The sequence below is a fragment of the Sinocyclocheilus anshuiensis genome, unplaced genomic scaffold (genome assembly GCF_001515605.1).
Source record: "Sinocyclocheilus anshuiensis isolate Anshui unplaced genomic scaffold, SAMN03320099.WGS_v1.1 scaffold1626, whole genome shotgun sequence".
NCBI classification, from domain to species: domain Eukaryota; kingdom Metazoa; phylum Chordata; class Actinopteri; order Cypriniformes; family Cyprinidae; genus Sinocyclocheilus; species Sinocyclocheilus anshuiensis.
In genome coordinates this window covers 660012-679638 of record NW_015547254.1, presented here as the reverse complement: position 1 = coordinate 679638, position 19627 = coordinate 660012, and the positions used below count along the sequence as shown (strand labels likewise).

The 19627-nt window shown below is 39.5% G+C and overlaps 3 protein-coding genes across 5 annotated transcripts in view; 1 reads left to right on the top strand and 2 right to left on the bottom strand.

Moving 5' to 3' along the window:
- Positions 1–3381, top strand: part of LOC107701672 (brother of CDO-like) — a 33140-nt gene extending 29759 nt beyond the window's left edge. Inside the window, exons 17-19 of the mRNA XM_016503731.1 lie at positions 537–625; positions 1245–1405; positions 2201–3381. Coding sequence (XP_016359217.1) covers positions 537–625; positions 1245–1405; positions 2201–2322 — 372 coding nt within the window. The 3' untranslated portion in view covers positions 2323–3381. The remainder of the gene's footprint in view (positions 1–536; positions 626–1244; positions 1406–2200) is intronic.
- Positions 3382–4132: 751 nt separating this feature from the next.
- LOC107701671 (basic helix-loop-helix domain-containing protein USF3-like) lies at positions 4133–13602 on the bottom strand. 2 transcript variants are annotated; one of them, XM_016503730.1, is made up of 7 exons: positions 13498–13602; positions 12717–12800; positions 12552–12616; positions 11938–11969; positions 11736–11818; positions 11535–11631; positions 4133–11336 (listed from the first exon to the last, which is right to left on the bottom strand). In XM_016503730.1, the coding sequence occupies exons 3-7, from the start codon at positions 12596–12598 to the stop codon at positions 4510–4512; spliced, it is 7086 nt and encodes a 2361-aa protein (XP_016359216.1). In that variant the 5' UTR covers positions 12599–12616; positions 12717–12800; positions 13498–13602; the 3' UTR covers positions 4133–4509. The 2 variants fall into 2 exon arrangements, with proteins under 2 accessions (XP_016359216.1, XP_016359215.1); XM_016503729.1 differs by having other exon boundaries at positions 4134–11339.
- Positions 13603–13948: 346 nt separating this feature from the next.
- LOC107701670 (N-alpha-acetyltransferase 50) lies at positions 13949–18785 on the bottom strand. Of its 2 annotated transcripts, none has more exons than XM_016503728.1 (5): positions 18579–18785; positions 16680–16813; positions 15976–16095; positions 15677–15743; positions 13949–15490 (listed from the first exon to the last, which is right to left on the bottom strand). In XM_016503728.1, exons 1-5 carry the CDS (start codon positions 18584–18586, stop codon positions 15313–15315), a joined length of 507 nt encoding a protein of 168 aa, XP_016359214.1. In that variant the 5' UTR covers positions 18587–18785; the 3' UTR covers positions 13949–15312. The 2 variants fall into 2 exon arrangements, with proteins under 2 accessions (XP_016359214.1, XP_016359213.1); XM_016503727.1 differs by having other exon boundaries at positions 16680–16816; positions 18579–18780.
- Positions 18786–19627: the final 842 nt, after the last annotated feature.

The window sequence follows — 19627 nt, the reverse complement described above, 5'->3', positions numbered from 1 at the left end:
CTTTCCTAATGTTGGGATCAGGAGGAAGGCAATGCAAAGACTGTGTTTTTCCACAACTTGGCACTGAACAGCGTCTTGTTTTCGGAGTCATCTTCATCGTTTGGTTTCTGTGTAGACCTGCGTTTGCCTCTCTCGTTATTTACATTATGTGCGCACATCGGTGGGCGGGGCTAAACAGGCAGTGATGTAGCATCAGGTGTTGATCATCTTCTGCGGAGGAGGTGTTTAGCCACACTATTACGTCATAAAGTGCAACATTCCACAACCTGTCGTTTTGGCAGATTGGGCTCAATATAAGCTGTTTTTAGACTAACGAGAAAGTTTTGAGTTCTGAAACTTACAGAATGTTTTTATAGTACAATGACCTCTTATATGTCAAAAGATCAAGGGAATTTAGATTTCTCAGTTTATGACCCCTTTAATGTTTTGTGATGTCCAGCACAGTAGTTGTAAGAGTAATAAACATCTTGAATTGCTGTTTTAGGCCAGTGAATGAAGATATTGCATTGAATTGATAACTCTTTAAACTCTTGTAGGAGGATGCTGGCTATGAGTTGGAGTGTGATGCATTGTTGCCTCAGAAACTTCCCAATCCGCAACCACATATCCACAATTACTGTAACGGGTATGAATTCTAATTTTGATTCATTTTATCATGAAACACCCACTTTTAAAGTGCCCCATATATTATGCTTGTATACATGTTCATAATTTTATTTTTAGGGTCTACTAGAATACATACAATGATTTAAATAAAATAATAATAAAAATTCTTCTACTGTACATTGCTGCCACACATCTTTTCACTCTCTACCTGGAAATTTCAAATAAAATCTGCATAATAGACCTTCAGGTTATATGCCATATTGAATTTAACATGGATGAAAATGAGGCTGTGAAGGAAATTCTTACAGTCTTTACAATGACGTGCACTATATAAGGTCCTAGATCACATCATTTTCGTAACTTTCAAAACGTTTTTGCCTATTGAAAGTTTTTTTGTAAAAATGTTTCGTCAGCTGAACAATCAATATGTTGTTAAACAACAGTACAATCCAGTGAACTCACTGTACTTCTGTCCCTCACAGCCTCGTTTTCATTCCTGTCAAAAATGAAATATTCGTGTCATTATGGAAGTCAAATGGGTTGTGAATGCTGTTTCATGGTGACTGTTACACTGAGGTATACATTTAAGTTTGTTAGGAAAACACAAGTATAATTTGAACTTTTTTCCTTTTTCTTAGGGTGCCTGGCTGTCCTGAAGAGGGATGCTGTGTGCCTGATGATTCCCCCTTGAAGGACCTTAGTTTATTGGACCCTACGCAGCCATCTCAGAGTCCTGACTCCATACAGGCCTATCACTCCCTCACTGAAGCAGTTCACATAGAAGGGGAGCTCACTGCCAGTGCGTTCAGTTACTTCATGTATTACGATAAAGGCAATGTCAAAAGTACCTGCGATTTCAAAAAGAGACAAAATGAATGAAGGTGGCCCTGTACACTCTGCAGCTACATGCAGTTATAACTCTTGAAACTGTCAAGTTTAAAGGGGTCATATGATGCTATTTTAAAGATAATTATTTTGTGTATTTGGTGTAACAGAATATGTTGACATGCTTTAATGTTCAAAAAACACATTATTTTTCAAATACTGTACATTATTGTAGGTCCTCTATGCCCCGCCTCTCTCAAACGCGTCATTTTCAACAAAGCCCCCTCCTTTGACAAGCGCAGTCTGCTCTGATTGGCCAGCTGACCCAGTGCATTGTGATTGGCCGAACACCACAAGCACGCGTCGGAAATGTAACGCCCCTTACCATAATCACAGCTTCAGCTCTCAAAGTAAATATCAAGACTATAATATCAAGAAGTTAATAATGTCGTTAGTTTTACCATCAGTTCAAGCCCAAAACTAATATTTCCACATAGTGACGTAAATATGTGGGGTCGTGTTAGAACGAGCTGTTTTAGGTAGGTGTGGTTGACTCTTTTATAAAGAATATCTCTTTGGATTTGAGACTTTAGTCTTTGCAACTTTACAGATCTTCTTTATGCACCAAGAGCTTGTAACACTCCAAAGAGAAAGGAAAACTTGAAATCGCATCATATGACCCCTTTAATCAAATTTAGCTTTTGGAAATACACCAAATATTTTAATATTTTGAAAAAGTAGTCTGAATGCGGTATATTTTTCCCAACAGACTTGTCCCTGTTAACAACAGTTGATGCGGGCATAAATGATGCTGAGCAACACAAAGTGGGAACAACTCAGAACATGAAACTGCTTGAGGAACAAGGGACACAAGATCCAAAAGATGGATGAAACTGTAGGAAAAAAAAGCAAGAAAAAAAAGAAAATATTTATTTTTGTATAACAGATGCTATATTTATATATTTATGTATTTGTACATAATACAGTTTTTAGAATGTGTGTATATATAGGTTGTTTATATCAGATGTAATATGTATTTTGGTATGTTTGTCTGCTACCACCAGGACATTTTTATAAGCATGCTGTATAAATGATTCTCGTGTGAGATACAAACAACCTGACACCTCAACACCATACATACAGTATCAGTAATAAGCTCCAGATTTTCCACTGGCAAGCATCTATGGATGTCTGAAGTACAGCTAGTGGGAAATGTAATGCTTTTAGGGCATTATGATTATGATCCATTCATTAAGAATGTTATAATGTGCAGTGCTTGGGGACAATTGACTGTTTAAAAACACTTTGCATCAAAAATATTTTTAGTATATGTTCACCTTATATGCATACATATTTTATGCACAGTATGTTGTATCCACATACATTTAGTGGCTTTATGGCATGTAGATCCTACTGTGAGGTTTAAATACTCGAATACACACAACAAATAAACAGTTTAAGAACCTTTTGATTGTAACTTGTTCCAGGTGTGTCCTCAGTTTTAAATAAGGTATTTTGAGTGGTGTACATCTTGTCGGTACAGTGTTTTACAGCTTTGTACATCTGTTACTAAGATTTACCTATTTTCATCTTTAACAAAAATGTTAACAAATATATGCAAAGTATATGTATTCTGTGTGTAGTAATATTGACTATGAAAAAGAGACCATTTATTGTAGGTTTTTTTTTTTCAGTAGCCTGGATGCGAGACATTCTTAAAATGAACACGCCTACCTGCAATATGCTGATTTTTATGTTTTAAACTGGTTTGATGTAGTCTGCTTGTATAATTGTACTTTTACTTTTGGAGAGCTGCAGTTCTCCTGCATCAGTATTAGCTTCTTTCCACTGTTATAAACATGAAGGAAATGATCAATCTCCAACATATTCTAGAAGTGTAGCTGCATGGTTACATGGTTTGAGCATTATTGCCTGTAAATAAAGCTAAAGAAATCATATTTTCTGTTGTCATTTTCATCTTTTTTGTTTGTACTTTCAGTAACATTTGATGGCATACTGTTTGAACATGATTAGTGTCAATGCATGCTTTTCTATGGTTATAATTATTTGTAAGTCACACTTTTTTCCAGTAAACTTTTTTTTACTTTTAACCATCTGGTCTCAAGGTCATGATCCTCTCAAATTCATAGAAGTAGAATAACTAGCAAAATAACCACTGGTGTAGCTCATATTAACTAAATGCCTGAGTGGTTAAAGGGTCCAGGGCCCTTTTGGCTTTACAGTATGTAGTTACAGTAATTGACAAAATTTTCCAACCAATATATATTGTTAACCGAGTTCAGCATTTAAAAGCAGTAGTTTAAATCTAACTGACACCAAGTAATGACAAAGTTTAATGACAAAATATTTGAAAGGTACTGACATCTGGTGGATTTAACATGCTAAAACAAGCAATCTGGACGAAAAAAAAAAGTACCTTATTATGCCCTCTGAATCAACAAATCACAAAAGTCAGAAACAAACCTTTAACTTAGAAACTTTAATAACTTTTCATTTTTACAAATACCTACAGACCACACATCCAATTTCATAAATAGATGAAAGTTCTTCTGGAATGATATTCTGCAGGAAAAACATTTTAAAGATGGAAAAATATTTTTAAACATTTAAAAAACAACTGATACATTACAAACCAGCTCAGATATATCTACTGTAGCATTAAATGCAAAATTATAACCTTTTATTTGCTTTAACATTTCATTATTGTTGCTACAAAGTAAAAGAACATACAGACATTATTTTTTCTATTAAACAATGTGAGCTGTTCTTAAGAAAAATAAAGACAATTTATACATCATGTAGAACCATGACAGCCCAAACTATCAGCAAACAAACAAAGCAAAAGTAACCAACCAAAGGCTAACAGACATAATGCAATATTTTACTTTGCCCCCATAGTTCCAGAGTTATCCTGACTTGGGAGTTGAGAACATTCCACGCTTTATTTGCTTTTGAGGAATTAAAAAAGTCTTTACACCATGGCCATCCTCTACAAAACCCATGCAGTGGTGAGGGCAAAAAAATTCTGTGGTGAGGGATGAAAAACCCTATAAAACCTTAAACAGCAGAAGTCCCATCATGACCCAGGATATGACTGATGTTGTGGGCTGGCCGATTAGACTGTTTATTTGAATCTGAGGAAGTAGTGTTGGCAAGAGACAATAAAGGTGACATTGGCATAGAGGAGCCATCAGGAGGCATTGCTGTGGCAATTTCAGGGAACAAAGAGGTCAGGTTAAAGTTGGATAAATGAGGTGTGATGCCTGAAGAATTTCCAATTGGCATTGGTGTTATATCTGTGAGAAGTGGGAAACTGGCCTGTGCAAAACCCACAGGTCGAGGGGGAGAAAGAATAGAACCAAAGCGGTTGTTCAGTGGTGCACTGCCACTCTTGTCAGTGCTTGGACTTGTAAACATCTGGTTTGAGAAATACTGTAAAGGAATCTCACTTGGAAGGCTAGGATGAGCCGCAGGGGAATATGAGGGATAAAATGAAGGTAAAGTGTTCTGAGGTTCCACAGGAAGGAGGGCTGGGTTGCGAGAGGCACTGGGCTGCGTGACTGGTGGGATGAAAGATGCATTGGCATTAATGTGAGGTGGTGGGTTCATTCCTCCTTCAGTAATGAAAGAAAAGCCAAAGTTCTGGGTAAGATCAGACACGGCACAGCGATCGGACACTAAATTGTTGTCACTACTGACCTGTGCACCATCTGCCATGAAACGTACAATGTTACTTCGTCTAGCTTCACTTCCTGTTTGTGTACGGCTAAGGATCACTCCTCCACCTGATGGATGAGGCAAAGAACTTTCTGGTTCAAAAGGATTTCCAGGTCTCAAGTTGCCTGACCGTGGTCGATCTCCTGGACGAATCTTTGTGCTTTGTGGATCTGGTCCAATATGATGGGGGCGTTGACTAACAGAGAGTGACCTGGTTGAGCCTTGAGTACGTCCTGTGTCTGAACTGCTGTGTGGTGTTGGGGGATGGGGTGGACCTGTTCTCACAGGTGGACCATGCAAATTTGCACTGACCTGAGAAATATGGCCTTTGATGTTGTCCCCTAGACGTATGGGAGCAGCTTTCTGTGCAGGGTGCAAATTAGGGCTAGAAGATTTAGCCTGAAGTTCTCCAGCAGAGGTCCCAGGAACACAGTTGTATTCTATACTCCCTGGGGTACAGCCCTGGGCTGCCCTTTGGTGCCCATTTTGTTCAGGAATATGAGGTGCCAAAAGGCTTTGTATAAAGCTCTGGTGACATCCCTCCTGTTCTCTTGTCAATCCTGCTCCAATGTGCACACCTTGAGCAACAGGATGCGGACCTGAATATGTTCCACGTGAACGCCCATCCCCTGTAGGCCCTGCACTCATTCTAAATCCTGTTTGTGGCTGAGGACCTCTCTGGATTTGAGGTACAGACTTGCTGGACATGTCACCACTTCGAGACACTTGCACTTCAAAGTTATTTAGCTGATGCCCACTAACCAGAGCCTTGAAAGGTCCACAATCTGGTATTCTCTGGTTTGCGTTATTAGCATGGTCAGGTGGTATCCTGCTCTGAGAATTATGAGTAATGTTACCTTTACCACGTGATGAATCTACATACCCTCGCAATTCTGACTGGTCCTGTGCATTGCTTCGAGGTGCTTGCAGGTGCACACCCATACGTTGTTCACCAGTAGCAGAATTCTTGCCTATCAGAGCCTCTGCTGAGTAGCTAGAGAGATGGTGGCGCTCCTGACGTGATGAAGTGCAAGCAAGATCCGAAGAACGCGAAACAGAATTATTAGCCTGAGAGGTCAACTGCTGCTGCTCCATTGAACGAGACCCCATTAGTCTTTGCACAGCCCCATGATCCTGTCCAGATGAACGTTCTGGCTGACCCAAGTGATTGTTTTGATGTGCCCTCTGACCTGCCTGTTGGGCCTCACAGTTTTTGTCCTGTCTAGCCCCAAAGTGCTGCTGCTGAAGATGCTGATGACGTGAATGGGAATTCTGTGGTGGCATCTGCTGCTGTTGGTGTGATTGTTGCTGCTGTTGAATCTGTTGTGCTTTTTGCTGCTGTTGCTGTGATTGCTGCTGTTGATGGTGCTGTTGTTGTTGTTGATGTTGCTGGGATTGTTGTGGATGCTGCTGTTGCTGTTGTTGGTGTTGCTGAGGAGGCTGCACACCACTCTTTTCCAAATGATGTTGTTTCTGCAAACCAACATTTGGTCCGGTCTGCCCACCACGCACCACTCTCTTTTTTTGCACGTGCTGGTCTTGCAGCAGGTTCCTCTGATGAATACTGTGGATCTGAGATTCTGGTTGTGTCAGGTGATGGTGAAGCTGGTAAAGGTGTCTTTGTTCTTGTTGTTGTTGATGTTTGAGGTAGGGGTTTACACCTAAGTTCTGCCCAGATTGCGGTGTATTATGTTGTGTGTGTCCTTGATGCAGGTGAACCACACTTGGCTGAGTTTGCTCATGTGTTGGCACCTGAGTAGAGCAGTGTCCTTCTGTAGGGCGGAGCACAGTGCTCATGAAAGTATTACCAGAAAACAGAGCCCCAACACCATCAGAGTGATTTCTTGGCATAACTGCAGAAGTACTTGAGGGCATCTGACCTACCATCATTTGAACGTGATCTGGAGCCTTGATGTCCACTCTTGCAACATTCCCTGCTGGGAGCGGTTTTGAACGCTTATTTGGAAGAATAAGGTCATCTTGGGCAGACCTTTTTGGCATATCCTTCTGATGACGTTCAACCATTCCAATACCAACATGGGTTCGCATCAGAGCATTCTTTAAAGGTGCATATTCATTAGGTTGAGCAGGGCCAGAACAGGTTGGGGGAACTTGTGAGGAAGACTGAGTCACCATAACAGCAGCACCTCCTGACGACGGAGCAGAAACCTGCTGTGCAAGATTGGGTGATCCTGGATAAAGTTGGTTAGAGCTTGGTCTGATGAGGTTATTAACATTAAGGCTGGTGACAGAACTAGGCTGAGACTGCGAGTAAGCTATGCTCTGTGGAAGTCTGACACCAGTAGTACTGCTGCCTAAAGGCTCAACTGGAGGTACTCGAGCAGAGACCTGAGATGAAGTTTCTGACACAGGTAAATCAGCCTGCTTTGTCAGTTTAACCTGCTGGTCAGTCACACTATCCTTGTTAGAAGGGGCTGGCTGCATTTTTGGAAGGTCCCACCCTGTGGCAGCAGTATTTGTTGGGTTGTCAACACTGCATCCTGCAGCCCTCTTGCCTGGGCTGTCCTGTTCAAATATGGCTCTTGCAGCCATTGCTAATATTTCTGCCTGCTCAGAAGTGAAGGTGAATGCGCCAAATGAACTTGAAGAGGCATTGATGTTGTGGCCTGCTGGAAGCAATGATGCAACAGAAAACCCTCTTCCACCTGAACCTCCTGCAAGAGGCGAATCAGTCTGTCTATTGGTTCCCAGTGGAGGATCAAAGGAATCATTTTCCAATGTACATACTTGTTGTGGAGGAACTGTTTCTTTTTGAGCAAAAGCGCCTATCTCTGTCACACCCTTTTCTGGGGCACCATCAGATTGTCTATCCTTGCTAGGTTGTATGTTCATATTTGATTCAGGCAGTTTGAAGTCTGCACAATTCCCTTGGTTACTGGTTGTCATGGACATATTTATTGTGGATGGTCGTTTTAAGGACTTGAAAGGGTCCGATAACCTAGAAGTTTCTGGAAGATGAACAGGTTGTGTTGACATAGAAGTGTCTTGTCCAGGAGTTGAGGGCACAATAAATGATGTCTGATTTTGAGAAGAGTCAGTCAACTCTTCTCTTCTTGCAAACTCATCTTGTGTTTGTGAAATGGCCTGATTTGCCATGATGGAAACCATTGGCCCACCCTCCGTTGAATTAACACTGATGCCTAATGTTTGACTTGGTGTGGATATATTACTTGGTAATGGAGGCTGACAAAGGTCTGAATTAAGAGATTTACCTTTTGAATTGTTTTGGGCAGAGCTTACAGTGATCAGCGGAGGGTAACTCTCTGTAAAACTGGGTCTTGATTCTGTTGATCCGCCTTCTCTACTGGTGCAAACATTACTGCTACTCACCTTATTCTGTTCAGTAGTTTCACTACAAAATGTCACACTGCATGAAGAGTTAACATGAACTTCTGATGAGGCAACTGACAAAGTTACAGCAGTATCCACAGAGCTACACTGTGATGAGAGAGCAGCACTAACCACTGAACAATTAAGCTGGGGACCAACATCTGGAGTAAAGACTTCTTTACTCAAGCTGCCACAATTTGTAGAAATAACCACGTTACCCTGAGTAGAACTTACAGTACTGACACTACTAACTGTTACATTGTTATGCAAGTGGACATCATCTATAGATTTTGCTTTAGTCTTTGAAACCTCTCCACCAGCCAATGTGGGCTTGGCAATAGATCCATTTACTGAAGGCGTGACAGAACTGTCTGCTGATTTTTCACTGGAGGAACTGACACTAATGATTGCAGAACTACTGCAGGTGGAACTAACACTGTTTGGGGCAGGTCCTCTCTGCGTGTTAACATCATGATAAACCGTATCTTTATTTAAAGAACTAACTGAATCAACACTTTTTGCTACAGTGGATAACTCAGAACATGTATCATTTGCAACAAATGCCTTACTCTTGACAGCAATTCTACGCAAACTTCGCCCAGGTTTAGGTTCCTTTCGTTTAACCAATTTGGTTCTCCTAACTGAGTTTTGTCTGGTTTGATTTCCAGAAGTCCCACAACCTTTCTTCGGCAGAATTTTAACTGCACTGCCAGCAGCAGTTGATGTTACAGGTACAGAGGAGGAAAGAACAGTTTCAGTAGAAGTGCTGACTTCTGAACCACACGTTGGAAGAGGTTGCACAGTAGTGTACGAAGGTGGAGTAATGGAGTATATCTGAACATTGCTTTGACTTGAGACCTTTGAAATGCTCTGACTAAGATTAGTTAGAGCACCTAAACAATTCATGGCAACATTGGAGGTGGGTTCCTCACAGGTGGGCTGAAGTATCTGAGTTACACTTTGACCAGATTGAGAGTTTCCCTTATCTGATGACTTTGCCGGCTGCAGAACATAAACTTGTCCATTCACAGTGATAGTCTGAGGTGCTTGTGCTTGCAATTGGGTTGAGGGCCGTGGAAGAATATGTACCAACTGCTTTGTACCAGCTGCCTGCATGCTAGCTGTACAGGTAGGGTTTGAAGTGGTCGTTTGACTGGATAAAGTTGGGGTTGCAGTTGACACAATGGCAGTGTGATGACTCTGTGGTGCAGGTGTCAAAGTAGGTGCCTGAATTATGACAATGTGCTGGCAGGGTGTCTGACTAGTGACATCCTCTCTGAGGACCTGTGGTGCTGGACATGAGCCTCCCTGTTGCAGAATAACAACATGTGAGTTACTTGGAGGAGAGGAAGTCACAGCAACTGGTGTTTCCTCAGAATTCACCTGCAATAACTGCATTGTCTGTAACACTGGCAGTGTGGCAGCTTGTGGTTGAGGCACAAGGGCAGGCTGAGTTGGTGGATTTATGATTGGCTGAGTTTGAGGCACCACACTGAGATGCAGTTGAGGCACAACGGCAGACTGGGCTTGGGGCACCACTGTAGATTGGGAATGAGGCTGGCATGGCAGAGCAGGCTGAACTGGAGTTTTAGATTGTAGGGTGGGGTTGCAGGTGGTCATCAGAGCAGAGTTGAGTTGAGGTGTTGGCAATAATGCAGGTTGTGCCCGAACAGAGGATTGTGGATGGGTCAACTGTGCTGTCTGTGTTTCAACAGGCTGATGGACCACTACGGCTTGTGATACAATGGCTGGCACTGATAAAATTGAAGACTGTTGTGCTACTGCTCTCTGAGGGCATGGCACAACTGCTGAATATATCTGAGGTCTTGGCCCAGATGGCTGAACAGGAATGCATGTTGGTGTTGGAGCTTGCAGTTGCACAGGAGCCTGTGGTTGCAAATGGATAGAAGCGGGCTCCTCAAGGTGTTTTGTCCCAGCTGAACATACAGAAAGTTGCTGAGGGTTATGTGAAATGCTGGCACCATCTGTGACGAGTGCCTGAGAGACAGGTTGAACTGTATTTCCTGCAAGCTGTAGTGTTGTCCATGTAGTCTGAGTGCTACTAGCTGCACTGGTTCTAAGAAGGGTAGAGCTTGCTGGTAAGATAGTGCTAACAGCCTGGATTTCAGTAGGTGCAGCAACAGGAACCACTGAGTTACTGATCACAACTTGAGGCAGTGAAGATAGGCTAAGCATATGCTGAAGTCTGAGAGGTGTGGTCGGACAGGTAGCAGAAGTGAGACTGGGGATTGGGTTATCTGGTTGAAGTTGTGGAGGGACTGGGGTGCTGACAACAGGCTGTGGACATACACCTTGAAGAGTAATATAATTCATAGGAGGGTTTAATCTTGGAGTAGCAGGCACCAGAGGAGAATACTGTTCCAAGACTGTAAGACATGGCTTTGATACAACAGGAATAACAGTTGCTACAGGTATGTGGGAAGAAGCAGAGGAGACTACAACTTTATTTACTGGTGCTCCAATACCAACAGACTGACCCGTACCAAATGTAATATCACATGCAGGTTGGACAGTTACATCATTTGCCGGTTGTTTATCAAGATGAGAAATTGGATTTGGTGGAATGGAGACTTTGCTTGGGGGACAGGAGTTGTTGTCATTGGAGCAGACAATTATTCCCTTTGACATCAAGTGAGTTGGAGTGACTTTGGCTACTTTTGCACAGCACTGCTTCCCTTTCCAGTGTATAGTGGGGTCATCCAGGAAATTGATGCCATTAGCTTTGAGGAGTTCAATATAATGAACACTTTCCTTGCGCAGGTCCTCCAGCTGGTGCCGTAAGCGCTTCATCTCTTCTGCTGCAGAGACATATTTAACACAGATGTCAAAATGAATGACTGCACATTAGCTTACAAAGAATGCATTGGCAGGTATTTAATTCAGTACTTATCTTCATAAAACCATGTACCAATAAGGAATAAGTAAAATGTTAATGGATCACATGTAAATGCACTTAAGTTATAGTTAACTATTGTAATTAAGTCGTCACTCACCTTGGACTTTGTCTCCTCCATTAAGCAGCATTTCATCATTTTGTCGCTTTAGCTCAGTGATGTAACGAAAAGCCTCTCCCAGAATCATATTTTTACTCTATAAGGAGAGTCAAGATATTACCAAGTGAAAACTCTGTAGAAACAATAAAAAAACAGCACTTTTAAAACTGTGCTTAGTTTCTAGTTCTATTACATACTTACCTGTTTCAAGGCCTGAGAGCAAGGCAAAAGTTCTCCAATCCGATTTATACCAGCATTGATTTTCTCTTTACGATGTCTTTCCACTGATGTTTAAGAGAAATAAGGAATAGCATACAAAATATAACTTTTAAAAAAATATTCATTAAATATTAAAATCAGATCAAAAACTGTTTGACTAATTTTTACCATAATGCTTTCTCACCTGCATTATGGATCTCCTTGTTTTTCTTCCGCCTAACATTTCACAGAAAATTATTAAATGATAAACAACTTGAGCTCATAAGTGAATAAAAATCAGTAAACATCAGAAAACTTCTACCTAATTAAACTGCATTCTTAATTAAATAACATAATTAAAAATGCATATACACATAATTAAAGAAAAGATTTATAAATATAAAATTGTAATACTTTCCTATGAGAATCAGTTCATTAACATTAATGCACTGGGCATGATGAACTAACAATAAACAGCAATTTTTATAAGAATATTTATTCATGTATGTTAATGTTAATTTACACATTTGTTCATTGACATGTTCATTCATAATGCATTTACTAACATACATTTATACAACAATAACATTAACTTAGAATAATACATGTTATAAAGTATAGTAAATTGTTACCTATTGCATTTACTGCATTAAAATATTTAAATTACAGAACATTAAAATGCAGAACCTTATTGTTAAGTGTCACCCATAAAGCAAACACAGCCCAAAAATTGTAAACTTAATAAAGGAATAATTCACTGGGTTCAATCAGAACTGCCATGACATTCAATATACGATTTAAGCAGGAACTGATCAGTACCGTGGTGGTTTTGGGTTATTTGTTTGATTCTGTACTATCTCCGGCATCCTGGCACACTTTACAGCCTGTTAATACCAAAACAAATGAACAAAATCTTATTTGAAAAGAATGCAACTTATAGTATGCAAGGGGATATGCTGTGGTTGGGGGTAAATGCAAAATTACCTTCCAGCACTAAGCATGTAGCTATAATTTGTGAGCTCAATGTTGGAGACCATAGATCCAGGCACTTATATGCTCTATAAAAAACTGCAATAAACAGAAGGGAAAATCATTTATTTTAATTCTAGATAATGACATATGACATAACTTTACATCAACGACTCTTGTAGGACTGTGAGACAATGCCATTGACAGCTTGTCTTCTATATTCAGCACAGACTGTCACTGACTCTTTATTTTGACATGTAGGAAGTCTTGATGCATACAAGATTAAATGAAATGGACACTATTTACTAGCAAGTCCTCAAAACAGTAACTAGGAATCAAACTCATGTCAGAGGTTAGCAACACAGACAAAATATAGACTGCACCTAACTTGAGATTATTAAATCAAAATACCAATGCATGTAAATACAGTACAAGAAAGCCACTTTGACTCGCCTGTCAGAACTAGCATGTAAAGCTCTTTAACACTGAACTGGCTAACATAGTTAGCTTGTTAGCTTTGAAATCTACACTATATCCGTGTTGAGCTCTGAGCTTGAATAGAGAAAATAAATACACCACAGACGGAGGAGAATATAGCTAACTGTACACATATTACGATGCAACTTTTTAGTTGTCTCCTTTTATATGCCCCTAAGGCACAAAGATGGCTTGAGTGGTTAACTGGCAGTGAGCTAACAAGACTGCTAACACATCACCATGGTTTTCGATTACTAACTGCATCACTAATCTCTTTAACACAACATGTCAGCAGGTCTGTCACTTAAAAAAAGCCTACCGACTGCTTGTCCATCCTTTGAGCTGACGATATCCCGTCAAAACTTTGATCCTTAACAATTCACTCCATCTCTGACCTAGCATAAAACTGCCAGTCACAAACAGTGAGGCGGGACTTCCGTTCTGTCCAATCACAGTGAAGACGAATGAGATGCTATCCAATCAGATCACGAATCCGTGCAGCAGGGATGCAAAGTACTGTTGATGAAGTCATCGGAAAACGCACACAACGCAGGAGACGTGGATGTTTGTTGTTAGTGGTGTCCCCAGTCTTGTCGACTTTGTAACCACTTAAATTTAAAATTAAATTTTTTTTTAAATAAAATAATTCTTTAAAAAATCTCAAAATAAAATATTTTTAATAAAACACAAATGTATACATAAAAAAGTTTATATAAAACATTGAATGCAGATTAACATTCATGTCCACAAAAATAATGAAAAACAAAAAATAATGCAAATAGTAATTTTTATTTAGAGGTTTAAAAGTCATACAATATAGAGCTCCAGAAAAAGATAAAATTTTCCAAATAAAGGAGGAACAAAAACATGCCTTTACTACAATGGAGAGGGCATGTCTCCCCTGGCATGCACTGAGTCGGGGCTTTTCCTGGGATCTGGGTCTGTAAGTCCTATAAAACAACTTGTAGAACTAACCTGTAACACTCCCACATTGTGTATGGGAAATAGGTGGTGGTCAGTGAACATCACTGAAATGTAACTGATGTATCGTGGGAGGATTTACTTCTGCTGCAGTAACAAGTGAGAAGCTAGGATTCAAATGTAAAAACCCTCAGGCAAGTAATGGGGGGGGGATGAAATGTTCACATCAAAAACACTAATAAACTAACTTCAGTCCTTGTGGACTAAAAATTATTAGAGAACCACATTCACTGTAAACAATGCAATCGTCAAGGCCCATAAAAAGCCATTCCTGTTTGTTATCTGAAGCCTTAGCATCTCTCCAGCAGCATCACTGCAAACCCTAGAAAAAGCCCAGACTCAATCCACAAATTAAAAAAAAAAAAAAAAGAGAGAGAACAAAAGATGGGGATATTAAATAATGGGCTGAAAAACAAAACATTCATAAACAAGTGGAGTTTACTCCTCTTAGCCTCCTCCTTACTAAAACAGTTGTACCACTCTCTTGTTCGAGGGGGCTCTACGCTCCATTTCCTCACTGGTTTAGCCTCAACTCAGACTGAGGCGGCTGACATCACAAGGAGACATTGCAGCACATGCAACCCTCCAGCACTGCATATTGCCTGTATGGTGAAGCAGGAGGTCTCACCCACCAGTAGATTCCCTTGCCGTGTGTCCAAGGGCTCAGGTGGCGGGGTGATGGATTTCTGCGGATCCCACGTGCCCCTAAGACGATTCAAACAATCACTCCAAGGTTGCCAGCTGGGGCGCATCGAGTCATTTTTTAAAGACTTTACCTCTTTAGTTCTATTGTTTTGTCCAAGCAAAGCTATGTCCCCTTACCTTAAACAAATCTAAAACAAATGCAAACAGTATTCTTTGAAAACATAACCTTCACCATGTCAGATCAATAATTCGTCAGCAGCTTTTTGGAGCACTTACGGATTCTGCTTGAAAACCTCCATGTAATTTCAACTCTCTAAATTATGAAACGAAAAAAAAAAAAAACAATTGAGGGGGGACTAAAGTTTTTGCACAATAAATGCAGCAAATATGTCATTGACTTTTTCTGTTTAAAATGTCCTCTGAAGAAAGTGGTGAGTGTGTCAACCCTGGGGCATCTGTTACAGTTCCATTTGGGGGAAGAGACCAATCTGGTGTTGCGCTTCGATCCCTAGTCGGCTTTCTGCAGCTCTCCTGCTGGGGGCGCACATGGGCTGCGCAGGCTTTTCTGAAGAACGTGGGCATCTGCTGGCTCTATCCTCTTGTAATAGTTCTTTTTTGTCTCGATGATCTCAAAGCCAAATTTCTGGTAGAAGTCAATTGCAGACTCATTGCTGATCTGCACATGACTGTGGAGACATGAAAGAGAAAGCAAAACCATTACTTTAGCATAGAGAAGACTCCATAAATATTCAGTCATTCATTTTGCAGCAGACTTTATGTGGTTACTTGCGAATCAACATTAAACATTATGTGAATGAGACACAGATGGAGGTTTCACAACAAATAAAGCACAAGACTGTCTTTAGACTCACAGGTAAATGTTGTCAAAAGTGCCATCCTTCTCACAAATGTTCAACACATGGTTCAGCATTTTTGTTCCTTCAAACAAACACGGCAAGATAAATATCAGTAATGTGAAAATGTGCAAATAACAAAATTCAAACATCACTGCTCTGGCGAATTATACAAATCTTCATGTCAGGCATCACTCAAAGACAATAATCTGATTATGCAATTATGCATTCAATCCAAGGGAATCTGACCCCCTTTCTGCCCTTTGAAAAAAACGAGGACACACAAGCACATAAAACGTCCAAAAAAGTGATCTTACCAATGCCAAGTCTGCGGTAAGGCGCTAGGCAACCCAGGGTCATGATGTAGAGTCGCTTCTGGTTCTGAGAGTGATCCACTCTACAGCACACAGCACCAACTGCGATGTCGTTGAAATACGCTGTAAAAGGTTCACACATTGAGCAGGAATCTATTTACACTACTGTCCAAAAGTTTGGGTCAGTACGTTTTTTTTTTTTTTGGAAAGAAATTAATACTTTTATTTAAGTATTAGGACACATTAAATTGATCAGAAGTGATGGCAAAGATATTTATAATATAATATATAACAAACACAATTTAGTTCATATAACTGCTATTTTTTTACTTTCTAGTGTGTTTTTTTAAAGTGTTTTCAACTTTTTTAATAATTGAAAATCTTTTCTGAGAAACAAAATTAGCATCTTGATGATTTCTGAAGAGATCATGTGACACTGAAGACTGGAGAAAATTCAGCTTTGCCATCACAGGAATAAATTACATCTTAAAATCTAATAAAATAGAAAACAGTTATTTTAAAATGTACTAATATTTGACAATATTACTGTTTTCACTATATGTTTGATCAAATAAATGCAGCCTTGGTGAGCATAAAAGACTTCCAAAATCATTACAATCTTACAAACCCAAACTTTTGAACAACATTTAACATTATGACTAATATCCAAAGAATCAACAGGATGTCACAGAAGCTTTGTTTCTTACCTAGCTTGGCGAGCTCTCCTACTTCAAGAACATCTTTGTAGAACTTGTCATTGTAGCTGACAGGGAAGATCACTTGGTTCAGACGCTTCAACTGTTTAATGTTGTGGGGTGTAACGTCCCCCAACTCGATCCGGCTACTAGAACAAAAGCAGAATGGTCAACTAGCTGTGCACAGAGACTACACATCAGTAAAGCATACAGTCTCTAAAAATAACACTAATACAGCTTTACTAGTAGGAATACACAATAAATTGGTACCATATCAGTTATCAGTCGATATTGGATATACAGCAGATGGATGCATGTTCATAATTTTCCCTATTTTAACATTTTTCATTACCTTTGGCATCATGTAACAGTCACGTTAAGTAATTTAATAACTGTAATTTTTAGAAAATCTCAAAACGAATATGCAGTTTTTGTATTCTATCAAAATGTGATGACTAAATTACATTTAAAGTAACTGATTTATTTTTAGTTTATTTTTTAATTTAGAGAAAATAGTATAGAATATTAATATCAGCCTAAATCTTTTTTTTTTTTTGCTTATTCTTTTTCTTTCTTCTTATTATTTTTTTTTTAAATATCAATGCATCCCTATTTACTATTTTCTTTCTAGTTGGTGACATCCAAACGTGCACTCACAAAACATTTCTTGGGTCAACTTGACTGTAAACTAGCAGTGTGTAAAGTTGGTATTTATAGGAGGTCAGCATGCAACAGCTGCTGGTCATGTGCTCACCGCTGCCACTTAAACAACCAGTATGTGGTGACAGGAGAAAAACATGGGTCCTAAATGTGGTTTACAGAGGATGACCATTACATTACACAACAAAACCTTGTTTTTCCCAATCATCAACTCTAAATGCATTGCAAGCTTGAGTGGAGATAAAGTCTACCTTTTTGGGTAAATCATGACAGATCATATAAATACTATCAAATGGCCTTCTAGACAATTTCAGACTGTTAAAACTGTGGACCCCCCCCCCCAAAAAATACACATTTTAGATGGTTCTCTAATCAAACACACCTGATTCACATCAGAGATCTGTAATGGGTGTGTCAGATAAATGTGTACTGTTGGAGGCCCTCCAAGAACAGGGTTGGGTACCACTGTGGTAAAGATGTAAATTTTAAACTGAATTTAAAGCAACACTTAAGATGAAGGGTATTTAAAAATAATTAGACAATCAACGCCACTTAATTTTATCTTTAAACATGGTCAAAGCAAATCACTTATGTGAGATATTAACGCATCAGTGTCATTACGCAAAATTGTCTTATACATTTATTACAATATATGTATTTATACGCCAAACTTCAAGTAACAACCTTCATGAAGTGCCTTAAAACAATAAGAACTGTCATGTTTTCAGTATGCTATACGGCTAAGCTCACTCCATCACGTGTGTCCCATCTTTCTACATTTACATCAAAATATTCACACATATGAAAATTAACATGACAGTAACAAGCTTTAATGGCAAACTAACGGCCTCAGGATCCACGAGAGAACATTTCATATGAACATAAACGTGGCTGGCTAACCAAGGTAGCAACTTGAAGACTGACTCAACAATTTCGGATTTAGATTCGACACACGATCCAGTTTGGCACGGATTTAAGTCGTGCCATTTTTACTGGCATATGGTTTAATCTGACGGTAGATTATATGAGGCATTTTAAGGCGTTTTCGGAACACGGGCGAAAAAAAGAGATGGCAATGTCTGAAGGCTGGGAGTGAAAATGCGGCGCAAATGTCTCTCCTCTACATTAAGCGCGCAGAGAGCTAGCAGCTAGCATTAGACCAACTCCACTGCCCCCCTGCTGGAAAAAGAGAGAACAGAGAAGGGAAAACTTTACTTGAGATGAAAAGACCCTTCGTAGTTGTTTACTCACCCTTTCATGTTGAAGAAAACACGTTTGTTGTGAGGGATACAGGGGCAGTTGGCGGTATTTGGCAGTCTAAAGGGGAATTTGGGCAGAGTTTGGGATGTGATCCCCTCCACATGTATGCTGCTAGCACACTAGCTAAGCAGTCCGCATTTGCCTCTGTGCTGTGGCCGAAGGTTGCCAGGTCTTTTTGATTAAATCACCGCAAACAACATAAGTCCGATTGAGAACCTAATTAAAATATTTTATTGTTGTTTTGAAACATAACTCATTTACTATAATAGGTAATGTAACGTAAATATATATAAGCACGCATTTAACCCATGGAAAAGGGGTTAGGCTTTTAAAGCTTGGGATTTTACATCAGTAACTAGTCGATGGCTGATGAAACGGAGGATTTGGCAACGCTAGTATTGGGAGGCTGCTCCTGTCAAACTTCACCACTGACAACAAGCAACAGGAAACAGAAAAACGGGAAATTACGTTTTAAAATGTTATGCCCTGAAAATACAAGTCCTATTTTAATCCAAATAAAATAATCTGTCGACGAAATTGAATGTTTCTTGAAAAGAAAAAATGTCTTTGTATCAAAGTCCCTTGGATGTAATGGCTACTCTTGTAATCCCTATATACAGTGTAATAATATGCACAAATTAATATGATTATGAGTTAATAAAAATTAAACTGAATTAAACATTTTACTGTTTATAGTCAAGGTGTTGACTTTTACATGTAGAATAATTTAATTCAAATTACATTTAAACATTTACATTTAAACGTACATTAAAGATTTTTACACTGTATTAAATTTTACACAGTAACTACAGTGTAGTTACTTCAGTGTGGATGAAAATTCTGCCTTTGAAGTACAGATATATCCATGGCGTCAAGGGTTGACTAGTCAGCTTGGCCTTGTTAGTCCCTGCTGCTAGATGGCATAACTACACAATCTGAGTGCAAATAGCATCATTCTCTATTGACGGCCATCAAGATAGTTGTTAATAAAGGGCTTTTTTCTTCTTTTTTTTTACAGTATATGCTTGGGACTGTGAGTA